The sequence below is a fragment of the Myxine glutinosa genome, chromosome 5 (assembly GCF_964187855.1).
Source record: "Myxine glutinosa chromosome 5, kmMyxGlut1.1, whole genome shotgun sequence".
NCBI lineage: Eukaryota > Metazoa > Chordata > Myxini > Myxiniformes > Myxinidae > Myxine > Myxine glutinosa.
In genome coordinates this window covers 18,753,596-18,777,748 of record NC_136265.1, presented here as the reverse complement: position 1 = coordinate 18,777,748, position 24,153 = coordinate 18,753,596, and the positions used below count along the sequence as shown (strand labels likewise).

General features: G+C 46.4%; 2 protein-coding genes across 2 annotated transcripts in view; both read right to left on the bottom strand.

Moving 5' to 3' along the window:
- Nucleotides 1-24,153, bottom strand: part of LOC144892212 (uncharacterized) — a 623,022-nt gene that overhangs the window by 386,066 nt on the left and 212,803 nt on the right. The gene's annotated exons all lie outside the window — the stretch shown is intronic.
- Nucleotides 1-24,153, bottom strand: part of LOC137428722 (voltage-dependent T-type calcium channel subunit alpha-1H-like) — a 231,558-nt gene that overhangs the window by 46,755 nt on the left and 160,650 nt on the right. The window contains exons 22-26 of the mRNA XM_078777047.1: nt 23,974-24,063; nt 21,929-22,121; nt 17,440-17,464; nt 12,278-12,476; nt 10,892-11,001 (exon numbers count right to left, since the gene is read on the bottom strand). Coding sequence (XP_078633173.1) covers nt 10,892-11,001; nt 12,278-12,476; nt 17,440-17,464; nt 21,929-22,121; nt 23,974-24,063 — 617 coding nt within the window. The remainder of the gene's footprint in view (nt 1-10,891; nt 11,002-12,277; nt 12,477-17,439; nt 17,465-21,928; nt 22,122-23,973; nt 24,064-24,153) is intronic.

Genomic DNA, 24,153 nt, shown 5'->3' with positions numbered 1-24,153 from the left:
TCCTACAATAGTAAAACATACAGTATATGCATATTTAATAAATAACAATAAATAAAAACTGACCTTCTGTATTTTTCCCTCATATTCATCTTTTGATTTTAAATACAAATTCCTTCAGTATTGTCAGACCCCGACATTCGCGGGCGATGCATTCCTGGAAAATGTCGTGAATGTGCAATCCATGAATGTGGGGGCATTGTTTCAATGGGTAAATGTGGATAGGTTTGTGGCGGTTCGTGATTCATAAGGGAAAGGAAAAAATTATGTGAAAAACCGCGAACACGCCGACGAAAAACAGCGAATATGCGAAGCCCAGGGCCGCGAATGTCGGAGCAGGTCAGAAAAACTGCTAACACGCCCGGAAAATTGTGTCAGAATTGTGGTGTGGGATGTTTTATGTGTGTCGTACAGCTGCTTTACGCATGACGCATGGAAGATTATTTTAGACGTGTTATGTCTAGGTGGAATGCCTGGTGCAAGATTTTTTGTTTTTGCACCCACAAAAAACCGCGAATACATGAAGCACGGGACTGCGAATGTAGAAGCAGGTCACATTTTATCAACCGTGAATACGTGGGGTCCGCGAATGTCGACATCTGATGAGAATGTAAATTGGGATATGTGCTAATTATTTATTTTTTGGGTGATCTTTTACCATTTAGAGGGTGACATGGGATTTTAAAAGGGTTGTGGACGAGTTAATTGGGAAACAATGCAAGCAGCTCAAACCCTCTATACCCCCAGCACAGATGCAGATAAACATATACTAAATGGATGAGATGAGGGATTACTGTGAGAGTGTTCCAGTCACACAGAAAAAGAAAAGAAAAGAAGGCGTTGCTGAATGAAGCCAGCTGTGATGGCCAGGCCTGGCTGGTGGTGTTGTGAAATCTTATGAAAGAACGAACTTTGACAATATCTAGTCTTTCCTGCACACGCTGCTCGACGTGAAGGACATTTTAGCTGAACCAACAGTGGATGAGTGTCACAACAAGCCCGAACACAAGTTTTATTTACCCAAGCCTGGGAACTTTGTGTATGTACATCAAGAACTTTGAATGGAAAAGTCCTTACAAGATGAATCCATGCCAAATGCTGCTAATAGCACATGCTGCCAAGGAAGGTCTAGGTGGAATGCTCGAACTTTGAAGGGAATTCCAAGGAATGCCGGGGCAGATTTGACTAACTGAGGGAGAGCGAACAGAGACGATGGCTGCCCAGACGAGAGATGGCCTGGGTTTTTCAAATTTCAGAGTGGTTGTTGATTTTTTTGCAATTTCAAAGTGGTTGCTGATTTCTCCCCCGTTTCTGATTTTTTCCTGTGTCTTTCAAACACTGCACTTCTTTCAACACGTAGTCTGCTCTACACCCATTGCCTAGTAACAGTGATACCTATCTCCTCCATGGGACACACATCCATACACCTCTTTCGCCAACACTCACATTCACACAATGTTAACGATCTTGGGATGGGCCAGGTTTCAACCTTCACATTAGGGAAACTAGAATATATATAAAAAATAATCACCTTTAGAGGCCATTTTTCCCCGCAAAGCGGGGGTTGGCCTTTTTCGGGCACCGTGGTTGTTGTTGTTTTTTGGGTCCCATTTTTGAAGCAATGTTTTACGGCCGGATGCCCTTCCTGCCGCCAACCCTGTTTGTCGCCTTTTACGACAAACAGGGAATTACCAGTGAACTGGTACTCAATTAGCCGACCTCGGAAAGATGACAGGCTGAGTCAACCCCCCTGGCGTTAATTCAGCGATCGACCGTGATTCGAACCCAGGATCCTAGGCTATCCTAAGCTGGCACCCTAGCCGCAAGCCCAACACCAGGGATCTGGTTCAATTAGGGAAACTAGAATGATAAAGAAAATTGTGTTCTACAGCAAAGGACTTTAAAATAATATTTTTTCTGCTGGGTTACTCTCAAGGGAAAACAATTAATAGAGGATTCATGGAATTTTAATGTTTGGCGAGGTTTCAAAGTCGTTGATTGAAAACGTATATTGATTTTAATACTAAAAGGAGAACAACAGAGAAAAAAACATCTAGGAGAAAAAAACTTTTATAAATTAATGAATAATGCTATATTTAAAAAAAACAAACTATGGGAAATGTTAAGAGCAGAGGAAAAAACGTGAGACTTACTATATCTTGGAAACAAACATCCAGGTTGATTAATGGACCAAGTAAAAAAAAATGATAGCGGTGTTTTGTGCTGTTGGTGAGTGGAGAGAACGCCGAGATGAATGGACCTGTTTGTGTGGGAGCATCAATTCTTGGTCAAAGTTGTTTATTTATAACAAATTAAATTAAATATGTGGGTGGAGTTAATCTACTTTATATGGATACAAAGTTTTGTTTTGAAAATCGATACGAAAGGTATTTATGAGGATATGATATTTATGATATTGTTATGGATTTATGTGAATTTATGTGAATTACTATTCAGGTCATTGCTTATTAATGTTTAGTCGATTAAAGGTTGTTGTGATTAAAGGGTCAGGAGCCCTTCTGGGGAAAAGGAGACCGGAAACGGAAGAAAAAAAGACACGAGGTCCGGGAGAAGCGGCGATCTTCCTCTTCCTCGCCCAGCTCCGACGTGAGCGGTGTCGATATTGAGCAGCGTGGGGGACGCTGCGTTTGAAAGCCCGTCTGGCGAAAGGAGTTACCTGCGCGGGGTAATTACCGATTACACGTCAAGTTGCCGTGGGTTCGTGCACGGAACCAAGCGTCCGGCACAAGTCGCCTCCACGTCTACAAGGACGCGTACGGGTCGCACCTTGGGCCTCGCGCGCTTTGCAAGCCGCGCTTTGTTTTGCCCCCCCCCTTTGCTTGGCAAGGAGGTGTGCGCTGCAGCAGCGGTCCCCGGTACGCGACGTGCACGTTTGGAACACGTCAGCCAGGGGTTCGTTCAACCGCCCGTGTGCGGAGAAGCCGACCTTCACCTTGGTCTGGAGGGGCCCAGAGACATTGTGAGGGACAGTGACCATTGAGGGGTCGTGAGTGGGGAAAGGGGGGACATATATAAGATGGCCATCTTCGTAATATTGGTGATTGATTGTTGATGGTTGTTGATGGATTGGGGAATATATTATTGATCCACCCGGATCCTTGGTGTGGGGTTTCTTATTGACTTGAATTGTTGTGTCTTTCATATTGATTGCGTTACGAAAGCATATAAATCATAGATCTTTCTGGCGGAGTTCCTCTCACGGTCCGGGGGTCACCGAGACCAGGTAGTCACCGGGAGGACCACGTAACAGAATTTATGATATTTATGATAAGGAAGGAATTTCATGGGATTGAGAGCAAAGGCTTATGCTTAAATACTATATTGATAAACATATTGAAGGAGTGATAAAAAGTTAGCAGAGTTGGGAAAAATGGATTATTATGGGAAAAATAATTATTAGGAATATTATGTAGGAACCTCTTCCGGTTCCGGTTCCTCGGGCGAGTGAAGCGTACTTCGAGCTCTCCACGGCATCAAAGTTTAAGTATTTTCCCATTCTTGTCTTTGTCAAATATTTCCACTGGTTATTCTACTGTGTACGTGTTATTGTGTGTTTCTAGTTAGTATTGGTTTGTAATTCGTACAAACTTGTGTGTAATTAATCGTTTTCTGGGTCGTACCTCGTGCGCGGCCTGGTAACTTGAGGCTTCCCTCCCCCCGTCGGTGTTTTGTCAATTTAAGTTCTTTCCTTCGCTGTATTACTTGTTTCTTTTAGTTTATTTTCTCCCCCTCACCTCACCTCCCTAGACAAAGAATTCTATATTGATTCTTTCTCTCCTCCCGGACACGTGCTTGTTCGCTCTCCTCCTCGTCTCGACTTGTGCCCCGCCCCCTGTATCGCGTTTTTCTTCCGCCTCTGCTCCTTCTTTCTCAAATCCACGTTCTCGCTTGGAGACTTTTCCCAGATTGTTTTTTATGGTTTTCATGGTTCTGTTTGGATATTGTTGGAATATGTTTAAACCGCAGCCGTGATGCTGACGCCGCCCCCCCCCTCCGTCCCCCCAGAATTTCCATGTTTTAAACGTTTCCCAGTGTGTACCCTGGTCAGAATAGGTACACCGTATCCCTGCGTGTCGTAAGAGACGACTAAGGGGGTTGGCGTCAGGAAGGGCGTCCGGCCATAAAAGCATTGCCTCAAAAAGAGAACCATGACAATTACAACTACATATGGGCAGAGTGCAGCCCGAAGTGGAGATCGGTTTCTGAGGTTTGGCACATGGAATGTAGGGACAATGACAGGGAGATCAGGAGAAGTGGTGGAAGTATTGGTCAGAAGAAGAGTGGACACATGTTGTGTGCAATAGACGAGATGGAAGGGAAGTGGTGTGAGAATGGTGAAGGGTAGGCAGGGACAGAAATACAAGTTTGTGTGGCAAGGGTGCCCGGAGGGCGTGATGGTGTTGGTGTCCTGTTTTCTGAGGAGTTTGTAGACAGTGTGGTGAGTGTGACTAGAGTGAGTGATAGGTTGATGATGGTGAAAATGATGATTGGAAAGCTCTTGCTGAACGTCATCTCGGGATATGCTCCGCAGGTTGGTCGAAGCGATGAAGAGAAGGACAAGTTCTGGTGTGCGATAGAGAAGCTGATGGAAAACGTGAAAGATGAGGAAGTTGTTGTGGTGGGAGGAGACCTGAATGGACATGTGGGAAGGAGTATGGATGGTTTTGAGGGAGTTAATGGGGGTTACGGATATGGTGTGAGAAATGGAGAAGGTGAAAGGATTTTGGAGTTTGCTGATGGAGCTGATTTGTTGATTTGTAATACTCAGTTCCAGAAAGAGGATAATAAGCTTGTTACATACACGTCAGGTGGGTCGACGACAACCGTTGACTACCTGATGGTGCGTAGGCGAGATAGGGGGCACCTCCGGGACACAAAGGTGATCCCGGGGGAGGAGGCTGTTTCACAGCACCACTTGGTTGTCTGCGACATAAGGGTGAAAGGTGCGAGGAGAGCTCGGCGGGTGAAGTACCAACCGAGAATGAAGGTGTGGAGGTTGAAAGAGGTGACAGTAAGGGAGGCATTAAAAGAGAGGCTGAGTAGGGTAGAGGATGATGTGGTTGAGCTTGAAAGTGGTTGGATGTCAATGAAAGCTAGTCTGTTGGGAGCCGTTGGTGAGGTATGTGGATGGACAAAAGGACCACCGAGGCACTCGGAAACATGGTGGTGGGATGATGAAGTTGGAAAGAGGATTGACGAGAAGAGGAAGAAGTTCAAGGAGTGGCAGAAGGCGAAGGGTACGGGAGCAGAAACAGCAGAGCATGAAAGTTATAAGGCAGCCAGGAAGGCTGCAAAGAAAGAGGTAGCAAAGGCGCAGGAGGCAAGTAGGAAAATGTTCGGAGAACGCTTGGATTCGGAAGAGGGTCAGAAAGCAGTATTCAGGATTGCAAAGCACATAGCGAAAGAGAGGTGTGATGTGATGGGGGTGAGTTGCTTGAAGGATGAAGTGGGACAAATCGTTGTCGACCCATATGGAATTAAAGGAAGATGGAAAAGATATATGGAAATGCTGTTGAATACAGAGAATGAATGGGATGGCAACATGGAGAGTAACCCAGTTTTAGGACCGGCAGAGAAGATAACTGAGAAGGAAGTTGAGGAAGCGATAAAAGCAATGAAGAGTGGAAAAGCGGGAGGGCCGACGGGAGTTGTGGGAGATATGCTGAAGGCAGCAGGAAGTTGGGGTGTGAAGAAAATGACAGAGATCTGTAATCTGGTGGTGAAAGAAGGCCGCATTCCAGTTGATTGGGAACTGAGTACCCTCGTCCCTCTATACAAGGGGAAAGGTGACCCTCTGGAGTGTGGCTCGTACCGAGCGATAAAGTTATTGGAGCATGGAATGAAGGTATTGGAAAGGGTGTTGGAGAGGAGGATAAGGAAGAAAGTGAAGATCGACGAAATGTTTGGATTTATGCCAGGAAGAGGAACGACAGATGCGCTTTTCATTGTGAGGCAGTTGCAGGAGAAGTACATGGAGAAGAGGAAGAAGTTGTTTTTTGGGTTTGTTGATCTGGAGAAAGCATTCGATCGGGTTCCACGCAAAGTATTGACATGGGCATTGAGGAAGTTAGGAGTGGAGGAATGGTTGATCAGAGTAGTGATGGCAATGTACAAAAGAGCGCGCACAGCTGTAAGGACGAAGGACGGGAACAGTGGTGAGTTTGAGGTGAAGGTGGGAGTGCATCAGGGGTCGGTACTAAGTCCACTATTATTTGTAGCTGTGATGGAGGTGCTGGCTCAGAACGTAAAGGAGGGTTTACCATGGGAGTTGTTGTATGCAGATGATCTGGTGTTGATTGCGGAAAGTATTGATGGACTGAAGGAAAAGATGAACAAGTGGAAGGAATGTATGGAGACAAAAGGTCTGAATGTGAATATCAGAAAGATGAAGGTGATGGCAAGTGGTAAAGCATGTGGTGAGGTGGAAAGAACTGGGAAGTGGCCGTGTGCTGTGTGCAGGAAGGGTGTCGGAATGAACTCCATTCAATGTACAATGTGCGCTGAGTGGGTTCATCAAAAATGTAGTGGTCTGAGAGGGTCATTTACCAGTGTGGCAGCTACATTCAAATGTAAGGTGTGCACAGAGGGAGCTGCAGATGGAGGAAATGTTGAGTTGGATCTTGGAGACGGCGTGAAGCTGGAAGGTGTGAAAACATTTTGCTACCTCGGAGACATGCTGAATGGAGAAGGTGGATCAGACTCGGCAACGGTTGCTCGAGTGAGATGTGCATGGAAGAAGTTTCGGGAACTGAGTGGCGTGCTGATGAGGAGGAGAGTGTCGCTGAAGCTGAAGGGAAAGGTGTATGCTGCATGTGTGAGAAGTGTTATGATTTATGGGAGCGAGACATGGGTAATGAACGTAGAGCAGCAACGAAGGCTGGAAAGGGTGGAAATGCGAATGGTTCGATGGATGTGCGGAGTATCGTTGAGAGAGAGGAAGACAAATGATGAATTGCGAAAGATTATGGGAATATTGCCTGTGATTGATGCTGTGAAGAGGAACAGGTTGAGATGGTTTGGTCATGTGTTGAGGAAGGATGAAAGTGACTGGTTGAGAAGAGTGATGGAAATGAATGTAGAAGGAAGTAGAGGACGGGGAAGACCGAGAAAGACTTGGCTAAAGATGGTGGAAGAAGAAATGCGGGCAAGGGGGTTAACAAGGAGAGATGCAGAAAATAGGGCAAAATGGAGAAGATTGTCATGGGGACCGCAAGGCTAACCCCCGCTCTAGCAGGGAAAATGGCCTTAAAATGCATGTTGTTGTTGTATGTAGGAACCTCGACTTGTGAAATCCACACAGATGTAAAGAGGGAGGATGTACGTGGTATATGGAACTTTTTCCTCATGTCCCCACCAACAACACGTATTTTATATGTGGCCACAGGGCATACCCTGGGCTACTACCTGGGATGGACATGAGACACTGAGTATAATATTACAGTACCAGATGATGATGATGATTGACAGTACCAGAGGATGTTAAACCAACTGACTTTTCTAGAGATTACACGCCCCGTTACGAGTGCTATATGAATCCACCATATTTTATCATCAAGGAACCCCCAAAAGGACTATTCTGTTTAAGGTGGGGGCTTGCGACCTGGAATACATCATTCTGCACTTACGTCTAATATAGGGCTCCCCTGCTGAGGCTTTGTACCTGAGGAAAAGAAGGAGCCAAGCTGCATGATTATTTTAAAGATGAACTGGAAATAACATCATGATTGCCCAGCATCTTCGGAAGCTAGGATGCTGCCATCTGGAAATTCATTGGCACTGTCCACCTAATTATTTTAATTGTGTTGTGCCTCATCAAATGCATAGCAGCACTGGTTACTAAATGCTTCGCTAAAATTACTTCCACTATGATGCAACGTGAGGAGACTTTCCAAGAAATGGGTCAAGCTTGATCTGCATTTCACTCATTGGACTTTCCACACCCCACCTCGCAATTTAGAAAGGTGAGTCAACCTACAACTAGGAAGATTGAGCATAACCATGTAGAAGTCCCATGGACTTCTGTGATTATTGAAATGTCCCTCTCCTATTGAGTAAGTGAGTTATCACGGAATACGAATGCTAATAAAGTGAAAAACATATAATTCGTGATAAATATTTAAGTAATCTGCACTATAAATTATAGAAATTCTCCCGCGAGAATTTGTAAATTATAGAAATACAGCAAATCAGCGAAATGTGGAAACCACTGAGAGCAGACAAATTAAAACTAGAGAGGTTCCAGGGAACCTGAACTCAACTGGTCTATATCAATATAGTTAGAATATGCATAATAGAACCACAAACTATATAGTTTATATGTGCTAAAAATATATGACAAAAATTTATTTTTCAATATGGCCGCCCTGCCACGCCCATTTTTGGGTGTGCAACGCCCAAATGCAATCCCAAACTAGTTTATGTCTTAAAGATGCTGCATAACAAGTTTCATCAAATTTTATTAATATTTGTGACTTTTAGAGCGTAGACGTCGAATTGTTTACAGACGACAGACAGACAGACAGACAGACAGACGACAGATGGACGACGGACGACGGACACTGGGTGTCGACAAAAACTCAGCTGGACATAGTCCAGTTGAGTTAAAAAGGGCCAAACCAACACACACATGCACGAAACCAACACACACATGCACCAAACCAACACACACATGCACCAAACCAACACACACATGCACCAAACCAACACACACATGCACCAAACCAACACACACATGCACCAAACCAACACACACATGCGCCAAACCAACAAATACGTGCGCCAAACCAACACAGACATGCGCCAAACCAACACACACATGCGCCAAACCAACACACACATGCACGAAACCAACACACACATGCACGAAACCAACACACACATGCGCCAAACCAACACACACGTGCCAAACCAAGAACAACTAGAGGTTCCAGGGAACCTGAACTCAACTGGTCTATATAAATATGGTTAGAATATGCATAATAGAATCACAAACTATATAGTTTATATGTGTTATAAATATATGACCAAAATTGATTTTTCAATATGGCTGCCCTGCCGTGCCCATTTTTGGGCGTGCAACGCCCAAATGCAATCCCAAACTAATTTATGCCTTAAAGATGCTGCAGAACAAGTTTCATCAAATTTAATCAATATTTGTGACTTTTAGAGCGTAGACGTCGAATTGTTTACAGACGACAGACAGACAGACAGACAGACAGACAGACAGACAGACAGATGACAGACGGACGACAGACACTGCGTGTCGACAAAAACTCAGCTGGACATAGTCCAGTTGAGTTAAAAACAGGTGTGAAAACACACCCAAACTTCCCCGGCCATGTAACTAAAGTCAAAAAGGGAGCTCTGTCTACTGTAATGCCATGGCTTGCAAAAGCAGCCTGAATAGCGTTCACCAATCGCAAGATATGGTAAATTTTGTCAGATTTCAATCCAGATTTGGACATTATTTAGTCTACAGCATTAAATCCTCATATCCGAATCCAGATTTTGATAATATGGTTCAATTATGCAATGATAAATCGATTGTGTTTCCAAGGCAAGGCACGTTTGAGTAGGTCGAAACAAAATGGCGGCTTAAGAACCCAGCGAGGTGCAGTGGGCTGACCAAGATGGTGCGCTGCCATATTGGTACAACCACCACATCGGGTTTTTTTTATGAACACCTCGTTGATCATCTTCAAAAAGGGTGTTATAACACACCCAAACACCCAGTTTTCATCCTTGCAATCTGTTGGAGGTCCAGGAGTATGCATGCAAAGTTTGGAGCCGCTAGGTTTCATGGTTTTTGGAGTTATGGAGGAGACGGACGGGCGGACACTGCCTTTCATTATTATAAATATAAACTTGAATAAAAAACCTATTCACGTCGGCAGTTACAGTTTCATAATTTAATACATAGCGCCAGTCAGTCGTATGGAAACATCAGACGAAAAGAAGGACATTAGCTGAGACAATTATTTTTCATCTTGGGCTAAGAAAAGTAAATAATATGCATAGTTTACACTGGTTTCACTCACTTCAAAGCCTCCCTGTGCAATATATCTTGTCTATACTCATAACACTGCCTTGACTGTGATGACACAAAGCTGATCAGACATTTCCACAAAACACACCCTATCTCAAGGCTTCTCAGCCTCCTTTCACCCTCCCAACCCTGCTCCCTGGTGTGCCGCTTCTGGGTGAAATGTATTTAGGGAACTTTTTACGAAGGGTCGGGGAGAGATGTATGCTGGCTGACTTCTTGGTTCTGTAATTGTTGATCGACCGGCAATAAACGCTTCATATTAAACCACAAAAGTGGAGGACATCATTTTGTACAAATTTGAATGGGCGGCCATTATTTCCCCGTGCCGTCCCTACACATAGAATAATATCGCTCTCCATGACGAGTGGGATGTTGTTCAAAACAAGGCAGATCTAGCTTGGTACCACGAGGTCTCCCTGAAGTCTTTGACACCATACTTTCGTCCTTCCCTTTTCTCCTCACCAGACTCTTCAACAAACTTCACGAGTACAAGTACTTTTTCATGTCTACAAAGTCGAGGCTCATGGAAGAACGATAACATAGAATGGATCAGGACATAACAGAACAAAAGGAACGGTAGAGAGGGTAGAACACACCAACATCAGCGATGAGGGGCAAAATAAAGGCGTTCTGGAGGAAATAAGGAATGTGGGGAAAAATGAGCCAATGATGGGAATGGGAGGACATATGGGGTGGAGAACATGGATATCCAGAAGCAAACTCTCTCTTGCGAGTTACACCAGAAGGTCCTGAACGAAAAGACTATTACGGACCTTGCTCAGGTACGTAGGTAATTCACAGAGTAATACGACTTGTCTTTATACAAACCTCTCCTTGAAGTAGCGCCTTATTCCGAAAGCGATCAGCTTCAGGATGGCTTCAAGAACGAAGACGGAGGTGAAAAAGTAGTTGCAATATTTGAGGCCTTCCTCCAAAGCCTGTGAGTTGACGGGAGTAAAGAAAGTACCATTACATTTCATGATGTAAGAAGGCATTCCAACAAAGAAGGAAAACTAAGATTCAAACAAATACATACATGTACATCAGAGTAAGGGCGAGAATTGCTTTGCAATACATGTCTCCCCCTATCCCCCCACCCTCCCCTACCGATGCCAATGTTTATTAAATTTCAACAAATTTGAATTACTGGTGAAACACCCTGAAACTCCATGCACGGCCACATCTTTCAATTTACAAACTCCAAAGTCGGGGTAAAAATACAACTTTGCGTGGAGGGGAACATCGGCTATGTGGCTGCGGCCTCAGGCAGGGGTGTGCGGGGCTGGGAGATGTAAATTATCTATGTAAATGTGTACCACATAGCGCCACCTGGTGGTGGTGGCAGAGAGTATAACAATTTACCTTTTTACCTGGGCAACGCTGAGGTTAAAGCATTCTTCACTTGGGTAAATTTGTCCTCCTCACCCTCTCTTGCACTCTCTCCCTCTGCTCCCCCTGCTCTCTTTCCCCATCTACTCCCTCCCCTTTCCCTCTCCTCCTCCCTTCCTCCCCCCCTTCTCCTCCCCTCTTCCTCCCCTACCCTCTACCCTATCCCCCAGGCAACACTGTCCAAAAGGGGATAACTCCATGGAAATAGGTGAAACGCCCAGAAACCCAAACTTGTTCTGTAACTTATCATAATAAAGCCATGTACCAAGTTTCAGTTGAATATGTTAAAGGGTATGGAAAAATGCAGAAAGCCACAGGTGGGATGGACATACAGACGGACAGAGAGATGGAAAGCAAACCTATAATTCCCTCTGGTTAGAGGACCAATAAAAGTATGAAAAACACACACGAGATCAAAACGTACGGTCACAGTAACAGGAACAGCTGACGGCATCTAGCTCATCTTTCATCAAGAGCTCATCTAGCTCTTTTCACCTTTTGCACATCCTCGTTAATGGCGTCAACAAGTGCAGCATTTGAGGGATTCTTATCTCAGGTAACAGCACTGTTAAGAAAATTAGAACCGAGCGCCAAAGGGACCAAATCCTGTCGAATGCAAACAGTTTGACTGCTAGTATCTCCAAGCACACGTGATTACTCTATATTCATTCTACGGCGTTCCACAACGATACATCAAAGCAATGCACTGGACACGAGGACTGAAAACGACACATGAGGACTGAAAACGAGGACGTCACCACTCAGATAGCCCAACGACCATATTCATGCAAAAGACAACGTTTAGACAAGAATTCCATATCTGACCATTGGTTGCTCGTAATGCTCCAAGGACATCGTCACGACGTTCAGACAGATGTTTGCTGTGATGAAGAGGTCCAGGTAGTTATTGGTGCAGGCCTGATGGACCAGCATACGGGACCGGGAGTAGCCAGCATAGTAAGGCTTCTGTTGAGCCTCTGCGGATTTACAAAGATATGAAGACAGGAGGCGGACAGATGTGGAGCAAGAGAAGGAGACAAATACACAGGATATGTTATTACAGTAATACAAAGTGCGTAAATACATCCACTCTGTCTTTACCCGAAGGAATACCTTTTTTTGTACAGAAACTGTCTGGCAAGTGTTTTGCAGAGACAAGGTACAGAGCAGGTCAACGCAAGGCCTCACCAACGTGGCTACAAACATGGTGGTTGCGAGCGATCAAATGCGTATAATTTACTCAGAACTCCACTTCGACTTGACCTGTCAACAGCAAGAGTTCATTCAAAGCCCGAGTACCGAAGGATGGATTCTAGTGAACAGCTGGGTCAAAAATCGGGGTCAAAAAGTTTTGATTTTTGATTGGGGTCAAAGAGTAATCCTTCCAACAGCCAATCACGGCCAATTTTTCTGAGCAATCTGAACATTTGAACGGATGTTCAACCAGGTGGAAATAGAGCTACGGCGATCATCAACAAAGAGATGGTTCCATCTTCAATGCAAAGCCTGAGAGCACCTGCTCTGTACCTTGTCATTCCTTGCCATCCTTCCTTACTTATTCTGCACTCAAAATATGTGGCCACTCTCCAAATAAAGGTGACCACACTCTTAGTCGTCCTGCACGGAGATGTAGTGTAAGCCATGGGATTGTGATTCTGCAAAGCAACAGTGTAGTTGAGAGGCACAGGGAGTTGCAGGGTGGGTTTGCGGAGAGTTTATTCTGGCTGACCGAGTGAAACTCGAGGGAAACTTGAAACAAAAACCGCAAGAGAAGAACGAGCTTGTGGAATCAAAGGAAGCAAGCAAGGAGTATTCGGGATGAGTGGTAGAGAAGGGTTTTCGGGGGTGAGGTCAGTGGATGGAAAGCCACAGGCATGGTGGAAAGCCGGAGGCATGGTGGAGGGTGTAGTGGAGAAGAAGGAGGGGAGCACACCAAGTGTGCGGAATTTATCAGCACAAGTACCTTGGGACTTTTTGTCTTTCAGGGGCCAAGTCACGTTGTTTCCCTCTGGAGGCAGATTGAAAGGGAAAATTAACCACTTTGCTTTTCTCGGGAGGGAAACAAAAATAACTACGTGTTGTTGGGCTCGCCTGACATAGAGAAAGGAAAGTGGTGACATAGGGGTGCTTATGGTTGTAACACACAATTGGGTGGTACTAAAATGGGGATGGGAGGGGTGAGAATCAAACCAGACCATCATGTCACTGCCATATCCCCATCACAGCAACCCCGCACGCTGGAGGTCGTGCCAGGTGGGGAAAACAAGAACAAAAGAGGGGGAAGAGGGGATGAAGGAGGAGGTGAAGAGGATGAGGAGGAAGAAGAGGAGGAGAGATATAACAATTGCACACATATGCTCAGCAGAGAACGGATGAGAAAACAGAGAGAGAGGGCAAACAATTGGGAGAAATAGAAGCAAACACAGACTCAAGTCGCCCAAACATGCATTAGGACAACGGAACATAACGAAAGCAGAGTTTGACAGTTAGAGCAGTTTAGTATGAGTAAAGTAACACAAGCATTATCATTTTACAGAGGAATATATCTGACATTTTGTAACTATATATAAATACCTTGATAAACATTACTTTCAATGTCTAATAATAAAGGCAGTGTGTTTGTGTCTCCTCCATAACTTCAATATATATATATATTGTTAAGTTCGTGGAGGTAAATAAAGAAAACCCTTAGTTGAGATAGAATTTTTAAAGTTTCAGTATGCTCCAAGTGACGCGAAAAAGCCCTCCTCGATCTAACTAAGTAGGGAATCTGTATAGAATAAGATCGTATATGTGTCTCCATACAAGGGGTGGAGCTATGCTAATTCGGTAGGGCTTAAGGATAAACCCCAGTGTGTAATTGCCCTGTGATTTTTCCCTTCGTTGTTATTGCATCAAAAATGGCTGCCATTACAACAAATATAAAAAATGGACTCAGTCGCTCACAGCGCCGCCAGGCCCGCCAAACCCGGCACATTTGCCGATCGTGCCAGTCAAGCCCCGTCTCACGGCCTTCGACGTCATCCGAACATTCCCGAAGAGAGATTAGACTCCGCCCCCAACAAATCGTAACGGGGAGGCCACGCCCTGGCCTTCGTGATTGAGTGGCGCTCGGTGATTGGACAGAGTCAAAATGGACTCAAAAATTTTAAACGGTCGTCTTTCTCTCATCGAGGGGAAGGTGATCATAGTGACCGGGGTGACCAAATTTCTAGTTGATTGGTGTCGGGAAAGAGCGCAAGGCAGCGTGTTGCTAAATTTAAATTCTGTTTTTTCTGAGGTAAATTTAGTGCGTGCGGGAAAACTGTTCGTCAGCACGGAATGGCGGACGTGCATGAAATTGAGGAGCTGATGGAGGATTCTGAGGGACACGGAAGCGGTCCGGGAGTAGATTTTTTTTGAGGATAGGCTTGGAACCTCCCCCGTTCCTGCACGATCGAATGAGGAAGCAGTTGCGCTGACTTTCCAGGCCTTGCTCAAAAAAACTATGAAGGGACTGAGTGAACGAAGTAAGGGAGAATTGCTTGAACTATTGAATAACCCATGGAATGAAATAACCCATGGAATGAATGCTCCAAGTGACGCGAAAAAGCCCTCCTCGATCTAACTAAGTAGGGAATCTGTATAGAATAAGATCGTATATGTGTCTCCATACAAGGGGTGGAGCTATGCTAATTCGGTAGGGCTTAAGGATAAACCCCAGTGTGTAATTGCCCTGTGATTTTTCCCTTCGTTGTTATTGCATCAAAAATGGCTGCCATTACAACAAATATAAAAAATGGACTCAGTCGCTCACAGCGCCGCCAGGCCCGCCAAACCCGGCACATTTGCCGATCGTGCCAGTCAAGCCCCGTCTCACGGCCTTCGACGTCATCCGAACATTCCCGAAGAGAGATTAGACTCCGCCCCCAACAAATCGTAACGGGGAGGCCACGCCCTGGCCTTCGTGATTGAGTGGCGCTCGGTGATTGGACAGAGTCAAAATGGACTCAAAAATTTTAAACGGTCGTCTTTCTCTCATCGAGGGGAAGGTGATCATAGTGACCGGGGTGACCAAATTTCTAGTTGATTGGTGTCGGGAAAGAGCGCAAGGCAGCGTGTTGCTAAATTTAAATTCTGTTTTTTCTGAGGTAAATTTAGTGCGTGCGGGAAAACTGTTCGTCAGCACGGAATGGCGGACGTGCATGAAATTGAGGAGCTGATGGAGGATTCTGAGGGACACGGAAGCGGTCCGGGAGTAGATTTTTTTTGAGGATAGGCTTGGAACCTCCCCCGTTCCTGCACGATCGAATGAGGAAGCAGTTGCGCTGACTTTCCAGGCCTTGCTCAAAAAAACTATGAAGGGACTGAGTGAACGAAGTAAGGGAGAATTGCTTGAACTATTGAATAACCCATGGAATGAAGTGAAGAAAATGAAAATACGGGTACACAAAGGGAAATGGTGTTGGGAAAATGGCCGGAGTGAACAAATTAATGCTCAGAATAAGCGTGGGGAATAAGTGGAAAACAAAATTGATCAAATGGGGGAAAAATGTGGACGACAAAATTGGGTCAACAAATACAATAATTGGCGAGGTAAATAAAGACCTGGGTGGCTGTCGCACCTGTGTGGATGCCAGAATGCACCAGCAGAGGGAGGAATTGGGACTTTTGTAGTGCCAGGGCGGTGGTTTAGCTGAAGAGGTAATGGAATTGGATGCCCGGGTAACGGAACCAGAGCGTGTGTTGGTAGACAAAGACCTGCGGGGGCCACAATTGACTGGGGGAAGTATGGAGGAAATAGTACAAGAGCGGCCGAGCACTTTGGACAGTACAGTCAAGCGAGAGTTTGCTCAAGTCCAAGAGAGTTTGGGAGATTAGGTGAGTCGGTCCGGTAAGCACCCCCAAGACGCGATTAAGGTGACCCAGGGGACCCTCACCACAAGCCACAATTGGGCACCAGAGGTTCCGAAATTAAGTACCCAGCTGGGGGGGGGGGGGGGGGGGGGTTGGCCCCAAGCTCGATTCGGAAATGGGGGAGCGGGAAATAGAGCCTTGGAAAAAGTGATCCCCATCGTGAATTTGGAACAGCTGCAGGGAGGGGCAGAAAAACACGAAAAAAGGGTTGTGACATGCAGCTGTGGTTGGGCACACAAGGCCAACATTTAAAAATTAAATTGAAATTGAAATTTCAATGGGAGTTTAATTTGGAACAGCCTTGGAGGGAGTTGGTGCCCGGGCTGCAAAATTCGGACCAGGAGAGGTCATTGGGGTCGGCCTCATGGGAAATTGCCCCACCTGGAAATTGAGTTATGCCAGGCGGCTGGGGAGCTGCGCTGGCGAGATTTGGACGTGGGATCCAACTACAGGTGTTATGGTATGACCCGGGCCCTATGGGGGTGGGGGGGGGGGGGTCTAGTGGAGTGTGGCCTCCTTGGTCCATCGGGGCTACGCCCGTGTCTCAGGCCGGCAGGGTCACCGGACGCTGGAGAGGGTTGAGACCTCTGGGGGGTCCGAGGTGGTTACTCCTGGGCACCTGCCATGGTGCATAATGAGGACCACTATGGGGAGGTGTTGTAGGCTGCGCTTTGGTGGTGGCACCACGGACAGCCAACAAGGGCCTGATGTGGTGACCGCCCGGGCATGCGGCCTAGCAGCCTCCCCCTGAGACTAGGACAGCCAGCATGTGATGACCTGCAATGCTGTGCTGGTCTATGGACATGGGTCGATCCACATGGACAGGGATGGATATAGCCCACTGGACAACCATTGGAGCATCTGTGGAACATGATGGGGTGAGCGTGATCTTCCACAGATGTTCCGCTGTGATTTAAGGACTCGGTTTGGGAAGAGGCATCGGATCAATCGGAGCTAAATTGGAACGAGCCGAGCATACGAGGCCATGCTCGGCTGGCAAGTGTATGGAGATGCGCCCTTCTTTGGTCAAAATAGTGAACTGTGGGAAAATTGGCATGGGTAATTTGAGGGTTAGATGAAAATTTTAAGGGGAATTTTGTGAAGCCATGGTGGACACTGGGGTCAGTGACACCATTATTAATCCAATTGTGTTAGACCAAAGTGTTGGAGGCTGGGACAAAATTGATAGGTAAGCAGGACACAGCCTTCAACTGGCTACGGTGGCGTCAGCTCCAATATTGGGCCGCGGGGTGTAGGGATGGAGTTTCGTGCAGTCTGAGGGGTCAATGTGGTGTTATGGGTGGCTGAGGTGTGTGATCAGTGTCTTCTGGGATTGAGTCTCCTGGTGGAACACAACTGTCAACTAGACCTTGGGCGAGGTCACATGAGGTTGGGCGCTGGAGGCTGCAATTGGGCGGACTGGGGGATGCGGAGGTGCAGGGGATGTGATGGGGATGCCACACACTGTGACCGTGCCCCCCAGGTCCGAGGCCATGGGAATGTCAGAGTTGGCAGCAGGTGCTCACCACATTGGCCAGCTTGGGCTAGTGCAGCTGTGGTCCTCACAGGGGGCGAAGGATGGATGGTGGGTCGCACCCTTGTGGACACCCGTGGGCAATGTTGGCGGTCCGGCTGTGCAGCTTATCCCGATAGCCCTCACATGGTAGAGGGGTGGAGCTGTCATAGCCAAGGGTAGTAGTGTAGGAGAGGTCACCGGAGGAGGCGGATCCACATGCTTACCAGTATAGTGGATAAAAGAGAAATTTGGGGAAAATTGATAGGCTCCATGAGATAAATTTGAAATTTGCCATGGTGGATGGCACTCTTGGACCTGACCAACCTGAGATGACCTGCACTTAAGGTAAGGTGCCTTGATGTGTCCTGTCCCAAGTGTTTGGTGCTTGCTCACAAATTGGGACATGAGTAATTTGGAGTGGGGACGGGCAAGAGTGACTACATGGTCGCTAACTGGATTAGGTTGCGTGCCACAAAGTGTCTTGTGGATGGCGTTTGTTTATGTGCAAAGGTTTTGTGTTTTTGTGTGGTCGTAAGAAAGGATTGATCTGTGGTTGAAGAGTGAATGTGGGAATTACACAATGTAAGCAGACCATGGCAGTACACCAACGAATACCATCTCTTTATTGCATGACAGTTTGAGAATTGAATGGCAGCGTTTGGAAATGTTATTTTGGATTTTGTGGGTGGGGAAGGTGTGTGTGTCCGCAGGAATGGACCAAGCTCTGGAGGAGTGGTGACTGCGTCCCCCCACTGAGCTAATTTGTCCCTGGCAGCCGGTGGTGTCTGGAATTGGAAACTGTCAGAGCGGGGTCTGGTTGGGTGACCAGCGGGTATGGAGACCACTGGCGACCTGGAGGCAATGAGAGCCTGAGTCCAAAGGAGCCTGGATGTTGCGGAGACCCTCCCTGGTACAGTGAAGGAGGTGTTTGTCTATCAGGGGGCGACAGTTGAAGGGGGATGGGGGATTAAGAAGTCGTAAGTCGGGTGACTTATTTTTGGACTGCGGGGCACCACCACCTGAAGTGCCCCCGCCATCTTGCTTGTACGGTACCTCCCCACTTCCTAATTGAGGTTCACACTTGTGTGTAATGATACTGAAGCCATGGTATTGCAGGGGGCGGGGGTTGGAATGAGTGTTTTTGATTATTGAAATGTGTCGACTGAATATTGGGGTTTGTATGAGTGAATGGGGGGGGATCCACTGAGCCATGTCACTCACCTGTATCAGAAGGACAGGGCTCTTGGAAATTTGGGTAAATTGGGAAGGCTCCACAGGTAACGTGGCAACGTCATTGTGGCAACGTGGTCTTTAGCTGGGGGTTGCACAAATGTTCATGGTTTTTGGTTAAGGTAGGTTTTTTGTGTTTGACATTTTCTTCCCTCCCCAGGAGTTAGGAGCGATTAATCAACGGTGTAAATATTTGGATAGTTGCTTAAGGGTTTAGAACGTTAAGGAGAACAGGTAAGTTAGCTACGGCTCGCTTCCCACAGCCCCTCCCAATTTATTTCATAGGCTAATTAAGTGTGGGTCAGCAGGCGTTAGGGCTGGAAAGGTAATGCCTGCACTGAAGCTTGCAGGAGCTACGGTTCTGAGGGGGGGGGGGGGGGGGTGTGTTACATTTGTGGGGGTAAACAAAGAAATACCTTAGTCAAGATAGAATCGTGTAGGTTTAGAATGCTCCATATGCCACGTGAAGCCATCTCAATGTACGTAATTAGGCCGTCTGTTCGGGTAAGAGCGTTTGCATGTCGCCATGAGGGGCGTGGCTTTGTGTTAAGTAGTTCTAGGGCTTAAACGTTAATTCCCCAGTGTGTAATTTGCTCCTGTGATCTTCCATCCGTCTTTATTGCAATTCAAAAGCCTGCCAAACAACAACTATAACAAATGACTTCATTCACTCACAACACCGCCAGGGCTAACCAACACCCAGCACATTTGCCAATCGGCACGTAAATCCCACCATACGACCGCCGACGTAATCCGAACATTCGCAAACGACGAATGGACTCCGCCCGCCCCCCGACGACTCGTGGTGAGGAGGCCACACCCCGGCCTTCGTGATTGGTGGAGGTGCAATGGCATGATTGAGTAGTGCTCGGTGATTGGACAGAGTGTGACATCAGCGTGGAACATTCGAGAGCTGAAGGAGAAAAAGACGTGTCTCGCCATTCTTGCTCTCTCTCATTCTGGCTCGCGTCTCGAGTGGACGCTGTTGTCTCGGGTGTGCTGGTGAGGAGACGTGTCGGGGCTTTGAGACTTTTGCAACGTGGAAGGAGGAGGTGTTGGTTGACGGTGGTGCTCTGCGGTGAAGGAGGGTGTCACAGGTGAAACAAAGAGGGATCCTGCCTGCTTGTCTCACACCTGGAGACCGGCGCGGTTCTGTGCCATATTGTGTGCTTCCCGTGCGGTGACTCTAGTTCGGCGACCAGCTAGCCCTACCAGCCATTTGGGGATGCAAAGCTAAGTGCCGGCCGGCTTGAGACGAAATATCATTTATTTTTTTTCCGTTCGTTTTCCCCTTGTTTATATACGAGTCTGAGTAGAGACGTCTCAAATTAGGAAATAGGTTTTTACGTCACATTCATTTTAATTGCTTGCATTATTTTCATTAAATCCTTATTTGTGACTTTCATTTCTTGTCTTGTTTCGTTTTTTGTTCTGTGGCTTCGGATTAACCTGGTGTCGGCCATCCGATCAGGTAAGACTTCAAACCTTCCCGCGCATGTCACTACCGCCAGGTTGGGAGTACGCCTCGGAGTTAAAGCTCGTTCTGGTCCTCTTGGGTCTTAACCCCGGGGACACGACAATATATATATATATATATATATATATATATACATACACACACACATACATACATACACACCGTCGGACCCCACTATTTGCTGGGGATATGTTCCTGGAAAATCCGTGAAGAGCAAAACCCGCGAATAGTGGGGCATTTGTAATGAACTCATTCGAAAGGACCAACGGATTACAACCAGAAGGCTTGCAACTGAGCTCTCAGTATCCAAGGGAAGTGTGAACAACATTATGGATGCCTTAGGATATTCAAAAGTGTGTGCACGTTGGGTTCCACGAAGCCTAACCGACGATCACAAAACTTTGCGGAAAGAGGTGTGTTCAGATTTGCTCTCCTGTTACGAGGCTGATGATGAAAGCTTTTTGTCACGGATCGTCACTGGGGATGAAACATGGATCCATCACTTTTAACCGGAGACCAAAAGACAGGCAATGGAATGGCATCATCCAACTTCTCCTCGGAAGAAGAAGTTTAAGGTTACCCCTTCAGCAGGGAAAGTCATGGCCACTGTTTTTTGGGATGCAGAAGGGGTGATTTTGGTAGACATTATGCAACGTGGTCAAACCATCAACTCAGATCTGTACATTCAAACTCTTAAAAAATTGCAGAAGCGTTTTAAGAGAGTTCGACCTCACAAAAATGTTGCTGAAATCCTCTTTCAACAAGACAACGCACGACCACACACAAGTTTGAAAACACAAGAAGCAATCACAAAACTCGGATGGACTGTTCTTCCCCACCCACCCGACAGCCCAGATCTTGCTCCTTGAGATTTCCACCTCTTTGGAGCCCTCAAAGATGCCATCGATGGGAAAAGGTTTGGGAATGATGATGAGCTTATTGAAGAAGTGGATTACTAGCAATAAAAAATTGTGTTGCAAAACTTTTTGGGCAACCCTCGTATATATTATTTATTACTTAATTTTATCTCAATGTAATTAATGCCAAAACTGAAGGCAATAAAGTAGAAATCCACCAACTGGTGGAAACCTAGTGTATCTGATCATCGACCGAGTATGTGCTAAAACCGAGTATTCAGATAAAGATGTCGCATCATTTTGTCTAGAATCCATTATGTTGTTGAAGAAGGAAAGCGAGGTGGTGTAGGAGGGCAGGGGTCGAAAGTGCAAGCAAAGCGGATGAACATGAAGCAAGAGGGACTCGGTGTGTTTGGGTGGAGGTGGGGCTGTGAAAAGTTGACCTGGAAAAGCACGTGACGGACAAAGGGGACACGACTTCATCGGGATGAGCCACTTACTCCTCCTCCTCTTCTCGAGGCGTTTCTGCCGTCGCTCCTCCCTCCTCTTTGTCTCCTCCTCTTCTTGTTGCTGCCGGCACTTGTGAAAGTTTTCCACGACGACACCCACGAACATGTTCAGCACAAAGAAGCTCACGATGAGCAGAAAGGAGATGAAATAGAGGAGCATCCATGGGTTGTGATTCTTCACTGGCTGGTGTGAGGCAAGTTAAGAGAGACAAAGCATTCATATTAAAACCATGGAGCAAAACATATTGGAAGCATGGACCAAAACTAGACCGGCACGCGGTAGAGCGCACACCCCCGCCAAGCTAACCAGTTTACGTTCTGTATCCCAGTGATAGGCCAGATCTGGATTTGGATCCGGACCTGAACCAAAATCGAATCGGGCTCGTTCTTGTCATCTAGCCAAATCATCCACCAAGTTTTGTCATAATCCATCCATAACTTTTTGAGATATCCTGCTCACAGACAAACAGACAGATGAAAAATCGGTCAGAGACCGAGGACTTGCCGGAATGTACTTTTTTTTAATCTTATGTACTTATTCTTATTCTTCCCCTGTGAGGTATCACAAGCAGTATTTCAACAATATCGGACAAAAATCATTAAATTTATTGACAGTTCAGGTCACCCGCGACATTTTGATATATTTTTTGCCGCTAGAGGGCGCGGTGACTAGGCAAACCCCGCAGCGAGTTTCTAATTATAATACGTTTTTATTAATTGCTGTTGTAATCAATCAAGGTATCAATAATGGTATCAAGGTATCAAGGTATCAATCAAGGTATCAAGGTATCAATGTAATCAATCTTTCCCTCGCGGTCCCCATGTGCTGTTTTTGTCTTTCCCTCGCGGTCCCCATGTACTGTCTTTCCCTCGCGGTCCCCATGTACTGTCTTTGTCTTTCCCTCGCGGTCCCCATGTACTGTCTTTGTCTTTCCCTCGCGGTCCCTATGTGCTGTCTTTGTCTTTCCCTCGCAGTCCCCATGTGCTGTTTTTGTCTTTCCCTCGCGGTCCCCATGTACTGTCTTTCCCTCGCGGTCCCCATGTACTGTCTTTGTCTTTCCCTCGCGGTCCCCATGTGCTGTTTTTGTCTTTCGCTCGCGGTCCCCATGTACTGTCTTTGTCTTTCCCTCGCGGTCCCCATGTACTGTCTTTGTCTTTCCCTCGCGGTCCCTATGTGCTGTCTTTGTCTTTCCCTCGCGGTCCCCATGTGCTGTCTTTGTCTTTCCCTCGTGGTCCCCATGTACTGTCTTTGTCTTTCCCTCGCGGTCCCCATGTGCTGTTTTTGTCTTTCCCTCGCGGTCCCCATGTACTGTCTTTCCCTCGCGGTCCCTATGTACTGTCTTTCCCTCGCGGTCCCCATGTACTGTCTTTGTCTTTCCCTCGCGGTCCCCATGTGCTGTTTTTGTCTTTCCCTCGCGGTCCCCATGTACTGTCTTTCCCTCGCGGTCCCCATGTACTGTCTTTGTCTTTCCCTCGCGGTTGTCAGCTCTTTCACGAGCCTCGATTCAGTATAGAAAAAAAAAAAAAAGAAAAAAAAAAAGGTAAGTATTCAAATCAAGGCACAGTCTATTTCAGGGCAAGGCAAATATGTGTGTAAAGTATGGCGATGCTATGTGCAACGATGCAAACGTAGTACTGCGCACAAACAGACAGACAGACAGACAGACAAACCAACCAAGCAACATACTCGCCGGAATCTATCCAGACAAGTAACAAACAGGGTGAAAACATAACCTCCGCCCACCTTCGGCGAAAAAGAAAGAAAAACTTTCAATCTTCACAAAGCTCATTTCCACTGCATGTGCTGAAAAACCTCTCCTCAATCAAGAGTGCACATGGATGGCCCAATTATTTCCGCAAATTATTTTTCCTGGACATCCGTTCAACTTGTCCAGTGGAAATTACCGAAACGGATGTAGAATTACCGAAACGGATGTAGAAAGCATGACGGATGGTAACGATCAGCTTCAAATAATGTACCTCCACATACTGACCAATAACAACACTGTACCAACCTCCACCGGTTTTGCACTGACCTGCTGATCAACCGCGACGGCATCGAGCCCATTGTACATGATGTTTACCCAGCCGTCTTTGGAGGCCAAGACGAACAGGGACATCAAGGCCTGCGGACGAGTTTTAGTTTAGGCATAGAAGGGATGTTGGAGAAAATGTGAGTATTCATTGAAGACTCAACTCAGGGATAACACATTGGG